Source organism: Salmo salar, chromosome 02 (genome assembly GCF_965601325.2).
Source record: "Salmo salar chromosome 02, fSalSal1, whole genome shotgun sequence".
NCBI classification, from domain to species: domain Eukaryota; kingdom Metazoa; phylum Chordata; class Actinopteri; order Salmoniformes; family Salmonidae; genus Salmo; species Salmo salar.
In genome coordinates, this window is record NC_138292.1 from 41027501 (window position 1) to 41040184 (window position 12684).

At 41.2% G+C, this 12684-nt stretch overlaps 1 protein-coding gene and 1 long non-coding RNA gene across 2 annotated transcripts in view; one reads left to right on the forward strand and one right to left on the reverse strand.

Annotated features, from left to right (window-relative positions):
• LOC106582987 (uncharacterized) overlaps window positions 1-6995 on the reverse strand; it is a 10696-nt gene extending 3701 nt beyond the window's left edge. Inside the window, exons 1-3 of the long non-coding RNA XR_001323419.3 lie at window positions 6652-6995; window positions 2894-3110; window positions 1-1981 (exon numbers count right to left, since the gene is read on the reverse strand). The exon at window positions 1-1981 is cut by the window's left edge and continues 3701 nt beyond it. This is a non-coding gene — a long non-coding RNA (uncharacterized LOC106582987). The remainder of the gene's footprint in view (window positions 1982-2893; window positions 3111-6651) is intronic.
• A 1561-nt stretch (window positions 6996-8556) lies between these two features.
• Window positions 8557-12366, forward strand: pou3f1 (POU class 3 homeobox 1). The gene has a single exon (XM_014166662.3). It carries the CDS (start codon window positions 8672-8674, stop codon window positions 9800-9802), a length of 1131 nt encoding a protein of 376 aa, XP_014022137.1. The 5' UTR covers window positions 8557-8671; the 3' UTR covers window positions 9803-12366.
• Window positions 12367-12684: the final 318 nt, after the last annotated feature.

Genomic DNA, 12684 nt, shown 5'->3' on the forward strand with positions numbered 1-12684 from the left:
CACACACATACACACAAATGAATATGCACACACATACCAACACGCTAGCGTATGCAAGTAGGCACACACACACTTACAGAAATGAATGTGCTCACACACATACACACACACACACACGCTTCAGTTGCTCCATATGTTTCCCATATTCATTGTATAATCCCATTCTCTCGAAAGACTTGAAATCTAATATAAAGGCAAAATGGAGAATAACTGCAGGGGCCGGTAAACGAAGCATAAAGACCCCAAGTGACCGAGGGGAATTATTTGGCTCCATTAAGCAAGCATTAACATGAATTACTATCTAATTAAAATTAAACAGCTCATTAATAACTTTCCAGTGGGCCTCTGACTGCAGCTAAGTTATCTGGTTTGTGCGCAGTAGTGTGTGTGTGTGTGTGTGTGTGTGTGTGTGTGTGTGTGTGTGTGTGTGTGTGTGTGTGTGTGTGTGTGTGTGTGTGTGTGTGTGTGTGTGTGTGTGTGTGTGTGTGTGTGTGTGTGTGTGTGTGTGTGTGTAAGGCTGAAGTTGTCTGTTATTGTGCCAGAACTAGGGGAGTTACCGGAGGGGCAGGACTGATCACTCTACACCCCAGAGAAAAGTCTGCTGGATCAAATAAGGTCTCTGTCTTTCTATCTCTCTCTCTCTCTCTATCACTCTCTCTCTCTCTCTACCTCGCTCAGCTGCTGGGAATTACGTATTGTAAGAAGTCTGCCTTAACTTTCTTAATGGGTTTGATATACTGCATGTTGTAGGTTCGTTATCCCGGCTTTTACTGATGCATGTTTTTAATAAGCATACTATTTCTTAAAGGTAAATCAGAAACAAAATGTGATCAAGATAGTAAGCCTATCTGTCTGAACATTTTAAACCCACTAGTGAACATTTACTGACATGACACTCAAAGACATCCAGCTTAAATAATATCCCTCTATAACGGTACACGAGGATAAATCTGATTACAGGATTATAGAAAGAGAATAACTAATAAACCAAAAGAAAAATAACCGCAGGTTAACTCATGTATGCAATATCTAGTATCCCTGCCTGATATTGAAGTAGGTGTGTACACTGTCATTACATTCAACTTGTTGTCTTCCATTGTGAATAGTATCAATTGATGTTACCGACCAAAAACGATGCAATAGTCAAATGGAAAATAGTTCAGCCATATCGCACTGATTCACATAACTTTTACAGCTTTTGTTTTTTTCAAAACGTTTACCTCACCTGTTACTAACCTTTTCTAAACTGAGAGGTTTTTCAAATTCATTTTTTGCGGTACCCAAACCAAATATCCTCTCAATTTCAACAGAGACACAATCCTCCTATTATAGAAATACATATTTTAAATTGTGTACTCAAGAAAATCCATATGTGTCCTCTTATTAAAATCTACAGTATGTAAATATTTAAAGGGATAGTTTTCCAGGTTGAATGGAGTAAACAACACAGCAAACGATCCCTTTAATTGATGTAATTTGTCATAAATGCACAACCTTCAACCTGCAGAAGTGAATCTATCTATTCATTTACTTCAATTAACGTGGACGCAAGCTCTCTCCGCGAGGCCAACTTTGCTCGTTCATTTTCCGGTCCAGTATGAAGAAAAGAGACAGAGGATGAAAGGGTGGCTAGGTAGAGAGGAAGGATGGGTGGGCTGAGGGGGAGACGCAGGAAGGATGGACATTCGGCAGGGGGCAACATGCTTACACCAGTGGAGGCTGCTGAGGGGAGAACGACTCATAATAATGGCAGGAACGGAGCGAATGGAATGGCATCAAACACCTGGAAACCATGATTCTGCTCCAGCCATTACCACGAGGCCATCCTCCCCAATTAAGGGGCCACCAACCTCCTGTGGCTTACACACACACGCACGTGTAGTGCGTAACAACTCAGCCCGCCGGGTGGCGTGGTATGTCCTGTTGGGGTCGTAACCTGCGTGTTGCTGAGCCTGCGTGAGGCTGTGTTGTCTTCAGGCCCCTGTCAGGAGAGAAGAGGAGAGAAGAGGAAGTCAACACCGGCTCTGGGATGATCATATTAATGCTTCTCCTAATCATTTCAACAAAGGGCATGAGAGATAGAGGAGGAAAGGGGAGAAAGGGAGGCCAGGAAAGGAGGAAAAGAGATTAATAAGGAAGTAACACGAAGAAGAAGGCGATGATGATGAGGGCAACAATGATGACGACGGCGATGTTGACGATGATGATGATGATGGTGTTGGCAGGAAATCAAGAACGGTGTAGAATGATGCTGATCTGAGCGAAACAAAAATAAGTGACCAACAGTGTCTTTGGGATCTAACCAACTAGGCCTTTCCTTTAACACCACAACGTATGATTAAGCAACATCAGCACATAAAGCTGAGCAGAACTAGTCGAAAGAATAACAAAACACTACTGTACTCAGCATTTTAATAACAATGGAACCCCTTTCCAAATCCAGGAGATTTCGAAATCCAAAGCACAACGCAACCATATTGAACGAAATAACTATAATTCGATAGACCTTTGCAGGTGGAGAAAGAGCAGAGGAAAGAGAGAGGGAGACAGTGAGAGAGAGAGAGAGAGAGAGAGAGAGAGAGAGAGAGAGAGAGAGAGAGAGAGAGAGAGAAGAAGAGATGGTGATGCTGCCTAAATGTATTCAGGTGCATGCATCTCACCCCTCCAGCCCACAAGCTGTTTACCTCTCTATCAGTCAGTCTCTAAGAGAGCAGGGACCCCATCCATATTCACACAGCCACAAATTCCACTGCTTATCTCGACCAACCTTCTAAAACCTCCCTATGTTCCCCACATACATACATACATACATAAACACATCTTTATGGAAGCGAGAGGCAAACCAAGAGGCATAGGCACACACGTCCAGGAGGGGGGGGGGGATAAGGATCACCTTGAATTCAAAGTAGAGGATTGGGTCCCTCTGTGGACGGACAGGAAGCCACACAGGTTAGGGCTGATGGTTGAAGCCCAGGCACCAACACCCCAGCAGACAGGACAGGAGACAGGACAGACAGACAGACAGACAGACAGGAGCTGAGAAGGGGCTTAGGCATCCCAAGCCTGATGCTTTCAAGCCCGTCACGGAGTTAGATGGAAGGTTTGGAACTCTGAAAGTAAAGTGAAAAGTGATCCTGATATAGTAAATTGTATATTGGCTTTAATTGTGTTATCGATTAGTGTTTGTGTGTGTTCTCTTGTTCCTATAATCCATCATATTCTATTCTATTGGTATTCTAATACTTTGATATCCTAATGTTTGGTAAGAGACATGGGCACCTGTGCAAAGAAAGGATGTCCATTATCTCTGACCATCTGATCATTTTAAATGTAGGATTTTACTGTTATCTTTTACTACTGTTGTAGTATGAGATTAAACAATGATTTCATTTTAGGCATCAAGTGAGAAATTATATTCTGAACTTTGACCACCAAAGTATGCAAAATACAATTTCCTAAAATAGCTTCATTAAAAATGTAAATACTCTAATAATGGCGCCAGGTTGTTGTGTTTTATTTGTCATTCCCTTTTGGGAAGTGGCATTAAGTGGGCAAGCGGGACATTTTGGTGCTGGCAGCTTTAAAACATGAACGATAGGAAAGGAACGGACACAAATAGACTGTTCAAAGAGTGGTTGGCTGGGCACCACAGACACATCCCGAGTAGGGGGAGCGGTACCCCATTCTGCTGCGCGCGGTGCTGATCAGGGATTGAAGTTAGGAACTCTCTCCACGACTAATTGCGCGCCGGTGCCTTTTCATGAATATTCATCCCATATCGTGTTCAGACCCCCGCCTAATTAGTATAAGAAATAGGGAGAAATCTCGCACCTTTTACCACAAGAGAAACGTTCCCCTCGCATTCTCAGGGGGATGCTGGCAGAAGCGCCGAGTTCATTAGCCAAAAATGAAAGGAAAAAAAGTTACCTGAAAAGCATAGGACGTTGGTCATTTACACACGAGGCAAATGGGCTATTGCGATCGTGTAGTCATTGCCTATTTCGCATTTCTATCAAAAAAGAAAGACTGAAAGTGGGGGAAAGTACAATTATCTGAATTGTGGAAGTTTGTGAATAATAGGTATTTTCTACCATTTTTTAATCCAAATTTAGAAGTGGCAGGTGCAACGGTCGATTGAATGACCCTCTGGAAGTGGAATAAAGGTGTGTTTAACATCAAATGCAGTGCAGGAAATGGGGTTCCTTTCTGGGACTATGCAGAGAGATGTCTAGCATACAATGTGTCTAATTTTAGGAACTTAATTAAAATCATCATCCTCCATCTGAGTTTGAGAAAGGTATTGTTGTGAAATGGCTTTCAGAAAGCACCAGCTTCTAGGCTTAATTGTTTGGAGGAATATAAAATACTTTTGTTTAACCGCTAGGTTTTGACATTTTTCTTTTTTTTAGCTCATGGGCATACAAGCATAGAGGAAATATACATATTTGACTTTGACCTTTAGAAATAGATTCAAAGCTACAGTAGGCTAGGCCTGTAATTCTAGGCACTGGGTGACAGTTGTTGAAAGTGCATTCAAATTGATATGTGACTGTTATCCTAAAGAGTTTTATTAGCCTATTAAAAAGACAATCCCTGCAACTTTATTTAATTTATTTTAAAACAGAATTAGGCCTCAATGTCCTTGTTTGAATTTGTCATTCGTGTCATATTTTTTTTTTACTTCATTATTGTGCACCAGTTGTGAATACTATAATTGTACAAATATTATTTTAGATTATAAATACTGTTAGACTGTTCTGTTGTGGGGGTAGGCCTTTCGGGTATTTGAATATTGATGTTTTTGTTGTTTAATCTTTCAGAATTGCCTTCTAGGAACATGGTTAGGCTACATTAAGAGTGGATGGGGTGGCTGTTGGCTGAGGCGCGTCCAGGTTATAATTGTATTCAAGTCGAGGAGGTCTCACTCGAGGCTTCAACACGTGACTGGCAGGGAGCGCAAGGAAGACTATAAGGGAAAAATGTTTTTTTTTTTTTTTTTTTTTTATAAATACTTCTAATACCAGTGGGCACATGTCCAGTGAGCACAAAACATCACAGGACGACATTGTTGTAGTTCATGAACACACGCGCAATTGGAAATAAGGATGGTGAGTTTATTGTAGACAGTGCAGACACGAAATGCTACAGCCCACTGCTAAGATACACATGCACTTTCATCCTATTTTATACAGATAGATTGTCTATCTATTTTTCCAAAATGTTCATAGCCCAAATAGGCTACAGCATAAGTCCATTGCTTCACCATAGAGTTAGCCAACAACAATGAATACTAACATTTCTGCATAGGCTAGTGCACTTGGACGTGACCGGACTATAAAAAAGAGCAGTGCACGAAAAGGGGACGGGAAGGATGTTTAGGAAGGGTTCAATGTGACACAAGGCAGACTGTTGAAAACTGAGACTATTATTTTGGGACAGGGTCACCCGGGCTTCCTCAACTCGCATCACCATGCCTTATACTCACTAGTCAGCTACTGAAACCCCATAATTGTCTGTTCCACTGTCTTTTTTTATGAATTCATCATATCGTGACCTCTTTTTTTTTTTTTGCCTTTTCCTGTATCGCCTATCATTCATCAGCAGTAAGATGCCTGTCATCCCTTTCAACGCTCTTTCCATAGCAACCTCGTGCATCTTAGCAAAAATTCACCTAGTTCCACACAAGGCCATATTCTTTACCAAGAGAGGGTTGAGCATCGGGATATTTTTTTCCACAGCTCCTCGAGCTGGCTGGCAAAGCACAAGAGTTGGTCTGTATGTCTGTGGCTGCCCCGGCAGCACCGCTTCCCCGGCAGAAATGACTTTTTATAGACTTGGAGACGAGAATGACTGAATGGTAACGCATCTTCATTAACTGAGGCATGGAAGTGACTCTCCGGAAGCAGTCACAACCCGACAGAGTGGTCTCCAAGGGTTCAGGGATCTTTCAAGTCCTTACAAAAATGTTCGGCCCTGACTTAACATCTTACAAATGAACAAGCAAAGGCCCTTGACAGATCAAGTGATATTCCGATCCATCTAAACTATTTTACTCAAGTGGAAATTGTGTATTAGGTTACTGAATGCATCAAAGCAACACACAACGCGTTTTGATATTTACATTATTTGCATATCGAATAGTCTGAAGAGGTTGTGTTTACAAGCCTATTAGATGTGTAAATATGGCCTACCTGTTATTTTTATATGATGAAATCCAAGGTAGAAAGGATTATGGCTTTATTTGACATTTAATCAGTCACTGAGCTGTAGCCTATAACACTGCTATTATTATGTTATTAATGAAAACAGACATTTCGACAACAACTAATATTGCATCATTCTATTGGAATACATTCTAAAATATTTCACTGAATATTTTGTACGTTATGAAATAAAAAATTCCAGAAGTTCCTCTGTAACCTTTTAATGATTTCTAAATTACACCTGACCGACTCTTGGGAATTGTCTCCCGTTAGTCGAACAAAACGAAATATATAAAGGTTGGATGGGAAAAACCACGCCTTTCAAGAGATGGTGACGAGCACCTGTGACCCCAAGAGCATCTTAACCACACACGCACTATATTCTTCAGTGTCGTGTCGTGCCAGAGTGAAGTAAGGACACACGTAGCAGAAAAGAGAGCAAACTTACCGTTAAATCGTGCTCTAGTCCAGGGATTCAAATGAATAAATAGTACAGTGCGTCCCACTGTAGCCTACAAACAGAGAGCAGTGTCGTGTGAGAGACGAGAACAACATAAACACGCGCGTGAGATAAAAAAAAAATTCATTCAGGTAAATAATTAAAATAAAGAGTGATGCCTGAAAAAGCTTACAAAAAGCTTCGGTTTTAGAAGGAGTGGAACATGCGCCTGATTGCGGACTTTTAGGCGACTGGAACTGGAGAGATGTAAGATTTGTTTAAAGCCCCGCATTTCCATTTAAGAACGTGATTGTGTTTGCAAAGATCCCTTTCAATCTTCGCATCTCCCCCTCTCTACCCCTCAGCGTCTCCGAGGCTGCTTTGCAATTCATAGAATTGGTAATTTGCTATTGGGACAAAACGTGAAGGGAAAACTAATCAGATCAACCGGGAGAGGAGTGTGGAAGAAGCCAAGAGGGAAAAACAGGATTTTCCCTCTAAGTTGCTGTTTAGTAAAATGCTTCGAGAGAAACGCTATAAAATACCTTCTGCTTTTCATCAGCTTTGCATATAGGTCCACATTGTCACGGGTGGTCAAATTTAACGTGATATTTGGAGATCATTTTATTTGACAACCATAACTTTTTAAGAAGGTACTCTTATAGTACTCTTATACAGTTTAGACATTGTATTCATTTAGCAGACGCTCTTACGCAGAGCGATTTACGGTTACACTTATAACCACAATTTGAATCCTGACACACATTATCATCCATGCCCTTGTTAATTTAGCATAATACAAAAATGTGCAGATTCATGTTACAATTTTCCAAAGCCCAATCCAATGACAAAAGTATAAGTTCGTGTGTGTGTGCGTGTGTGTGTGTGTGTGTGTGTGTGTGTGTGTGTGTGTGTGTGTGTGTGTGTGTGTGTGTGTGAGAAAGAGAGAGAATGATAAGCCTTGATGAGGAGATCATAAACTCGAATAAAAGGTTCTCGATAGAACCACAAAGGGTTCTATGCTTGCTTCATATATGGCACCCTTAAGGTTCTATACAGAACCGAAATAGGTTTAATATTGAACCCTATATGGAACCCAAAGTGAAGAAGAACCCCTGGTGTTCTGATCAAATAACCATACAAAAGGGTTCTATATAGAACCTTTAGGTGTGACATATATGAAGCAAGCAATAGAACCATTTTTGGTTCTATCCAGAACCTTTTTTTCTAAGTGGTTAACATTGGAAATGTCATAAACAATTGGGATAAAGCATTAAAGGGTAGCCGTTATTGTTAAAGAAAACGCGTTGAGATTTGTCACACCTCACCATATTCAAAGAAATATCTACATCACACAGTGCTTATTCACATGCATCTCTTTTTGTGGGTGGTTGTAATTCTGGAACACCACACTATAAGAATACGAATCTACTTAAATAGGGGAGCGCTGCAGTTAGTCATCACTGACTAAAAGGATATCAAGGTGGAGGGGGGATTTTGTCACCCCATCAAAAAGATCCCCGTACTCCCCCACGTGGTTATTTGCAAAACAACCCGAACGAACCCAACGAAACCCAATCATTTCCTACTGTTATCCAACCCTCTCCGCCCTGGCTTGGAGAGAGAGGATGGATGAAAGAATGAGAAAGGGGCGACCAATTGCGAGTGACTGGGTTCTGTGCGCCTGCGACATGCAAACAAGCAGCCCACGAGAGAGGGATAACAGAAACCTAGGTCATATCCAGAGACCGTGAAGTTACCAATACCCTAAAACATAAATGTAATATATAGAATTAACATGTTTCTATATATAGTATATGTGAAACAGAGCCCTATTCGTTATGTGCGTAAAATGCGCTCTGCAACGTAGTCTATGCCTCTTGTGGGCTTGAATCCGTAAGGAGCCAATACAAGCGAAGAGGAGGCGTGTCTTAGCTCTTCCCCAAGACCTCCCAGAGCAGGTTGTTGCGTTTTTAGCTCTAAAGCCTCCAGACCTCTGAAGTACTCGTCAGTTTTCGAAGTCGGAGCCATGGCTACAACAGCTCAGTATATTCCGCGGAATAACTCATTACCGTCCAACCCGCTCATGCATCCGGATTCGGACAGGATGCACCAGGGGACGACCTACAGAGAGGTGCAGAAAATGATGCACCACGAGTACTTGCAAGGGCTAGCGGCGACCAACACCGGACATCCGATGAGCCTGACGCACCACCAGTGGCTGCCCACCTCCAACACCGACTGGACCAGCGGCACCCATATCGGGCAACAGGAGCACAACAAAGCCAGCGTTCAGGCGAGCCGAGAGGACCTGAGCAGCGGCTTCCACCATAGATCTCACCTGGTGCACCAGCAAACGCAGAGTAGCCACCATGGGTCGTGGGCGCCAACCACGACGCACCACTTGTCCCCGCTGTCCCCTGCCTCCAACGGTCACCAGTCGCTAGTCTACTCGCAGCCGGGATACACGAACCTCAACGCCATGCTAAGTCCCCAGCCCGCCTCTCTGCACCACGGCATGCGGGACCCGCTCCACGACGACACAGGTAGCCATGACAACCAGATGGAGTCCCCCCAGCAGGCGTTCAGCCACCACCAGGACCACTCAGACGAGGATGCGCCCAGCTCCGACGACCTGGAGCAGTTCGCCAAGCAGTTTAAGCAGCGAAGGATCAAACTGGGCTTTACACAGGCGGACGTGGGCTTGGCCTTGGGTACCCTGTACGGAAACGTCTTTTCTCAGACCACTATCTGCAGGTTCGAGGCACTGCAGCTCAGCTTCAAGAACATGTGCAAACTTAAGCCACTGCTAAACAAGTGGCTGGAGGAGACAGACTCAAACACGGGCAGTCCCACCAATCTGGACAAGATTGCTGCGCAGGGCAGGAAACGAAAGAAGAGGACCTCGATTGAAGTTGGGGTGAAAGGGGCGCTGGAAAATCATTTCTTAAAATGTCCCAAGCCCTCTGCCCATGAAATCACCAGCTTAGCCGGCTCTCTTCAATTAGAAAAAGAGGTTGTCCGTGTTTGGTTTTGCAACAGAAGACAAAAAGAGAAAAGAATGACGCCGATAGGGGTCCCTCATCCGAATATGGAGGACGTATATTCTCAAGCGGAGACACCCCCTCTTCACCACACATTACAGAGTCCTGTGCAGTGACTGTTTTCATGAACAATCCTACAATTTCGGGGGAAACAAGAAAAAAAAGGGAAAGGACTATGGAGTTAACAGTATTTCATTTTGTTTTACTGAGAGAGAACAGAGACATGGCAAAGTTGGACAGACAGATGAGTTTTGTCCCAGTAACCGGAGCTTGTGTTACAACAACAAATAGGTAGAATGGAAAATGGTTGAAAAGAAAAACATACACTATTACTGAATTGATTTCGTTCACATTTTAAATGAAACAAATATCTTTATTTACCAAAATTCTATGGAGGAGATAAAGTAAATTCGATGTTTCGTGGCTGTTCAAAGGGAAACGATTAAATGTTGCAAGTGGTGTCTTGAACTGATGGCGCTCACCACAGTGCGAGGTGGTTGCCTGAAAATTATCAACAAAGGAGACACACACACACACAATGAACATTTTGCTTTTCAGGCTTAAAACCGATTAACCAATATTTCTAATTATTAGCCTATTCTTTCGCTTTGTTCTATTAATTGTGATGTTTGATTTGTTTGGAATATTTTAACTTCAGTGTCTGTTCTGTTCTGAAGACTGTTTTTATTGTTTCTCATTTTATTAGTGTACCGTAACTCATCAGAAACGCCTCCCTTACGCCTACTGTTGACACAACGTCATCTGGCCAGAGGAGTTTGTGAAAAGAGGATGGAAATTACGGCACCCGTTGATGACAAAAATCCCCACACTTAAATGTCAGATGCATTTCAAAATTGACGAATGCAACAGGACAGCTTACGTCTGGCAGCCTTAAAACATGTACGCTTTGCAGATAGCAACAGACGCTAAAAAGGGCAATATGGATGAATACTTTATGAAACACGTGTTTCTTGTCGGTTTTTGGTGTTTGTTTTGATTATTATTTTTCCTTTTGTATGGAGCACTTATTCTTTCGTTGAACTGATCATTGCAATTTTATATTAGTTTTGTTTTCAGAATTTGTTTTGAGGTAGGCCTTTACTCACTATTTTCATGTTTACAGGTTCCTAAAATCACTCCAGGGCGCCGTCAGCAACTTGCATTGCTAACTGCCAAGCTATTCCAACCACCTTTAGAACGAGATTGGTTTAATACGAAATGAAAGTGATATTCTCAGGTAACTTCAGTGCCCCAGGTCGAAGTGTCACGCTGTTCTCATTCTTTATATCATAATAAAAAGTAGAACTCGAATTCTGTACCTTCTGTATTGATCTGAAAGGTAGCCTGTGCTACACCCCATTCATTTATACCATTCCTATTATTGTATTATAACCACTATATACGGAGAAATTCAGAACATTCTCGAACGAAAAGTGATGAAGGGACCTGTTTTAGATATATTTATTTTTTTCGGATATGGAGAAGAAAGGAAAAACTGATTAACTAGCCTACTCGTGCGTTGCGTGTCATTTCTCAAGGGTCTGGTACATTCTGATGGACAGTAGCCTATAGTGCAATTGCATACTGCAGACAGTGCTATTCGATACAGCGGGGAAAAAACTTTCTTCAAAAAAATATTTGAAATAAAATGTTGCCAGGATTATTTCCGATGTGTAAATATGTCGAATATGTAAACATGTATTTGTTCTGAGATACATTTTTTTGGTTTGTTTTGTTTTTCCGGCAGTTTTGTACACTTACTAATTCCAAGAAGATATTTTAATATGATTTCATTTATGAATCTGACCATTTATATATATATTTATTTCCTAAATGTGTTTGGAGCTTTTTGTTTGGCTCGGTTAATGGTTATGTTGCAGTGGATTTCAATATGTTTTGTTTACTACATTGGTTGTATGTTGATTGCTAAATGTAGACTGCAAAGTCACATTTCTCCTATTTATGTTATAGTAATATTTTATTACTTACATAAAACGTATATACAAGAAAAGGTATTTTGTCTTCATTCAAAAACCAAACCGTTTTCCTTTGTTGCTAACTATTGTGAAACCACCAGATGAGAAGAAAAAAAAGATACAAATGTATGTGGTAAACAAAAATCCAATGCACTAAAATAGTGTGTTGTTCTTAACCCCTCTGATTTAAGCCGTCAGAAAGTGTTGACGACAACATGTGTTCACTTTAAACCAGTATTCCGTTATGTAATTGGGATTCATTTAAATCAGAGGCTGTGTACATGTGCTGTTTTAAAGGGAATAGACACAACAGTATGTTTACCTCGGGCATTCATATCCGCATCAAGTCCACACAATCCCTGACGTTGTTCACATCTCTGTGTAATCGCAGTATTAAATTGTGCAATATTATTACGAAAATAGTGTCTTTTATTGACTGATGTACCAATTACTATTAATATTATTATGATTATTAGTTAATAGTGTCATATGGTAATAACAATGTATTGCCAGGTAAATAATAGTATGCTACATAGCAGCAATGTATCAGACTTGCTCTTGGTGCGCACCAACATGCCGATTGTAATCTTATTTAAAACTAGTAGCCTACAGTGTTGAGGTACTTATAAAATATGTCCTAAAATAACACCGTCTCTTGTATCTTAAACTTCTGCTTTGAGAACAAATAAAGTGCCTGCGAGGGATTTCTGAGTGTCTATAATCATACTAATAATGACCAAATTATGGGTTGTTAGGATATTAACTAGATATTAACAGTCCAAGACCACACACACACACACACACACACACACACACACCTCTCCAAGTGTTCAGAATAAGTATAGGCTATAATACAAATTGGTTTTTCGTTTTAAACATCACGCTGATGTTATTAAATAACCTGTGAAAGGCTAGGTTGAAGTAGATCAAAATGCAAAGAAATAGGCTCGCTAGCATTTGGATCACATAAACACACCAGCTCCATTAAAACACGCACAGTAGACTATGTGGCGCTATAGGCT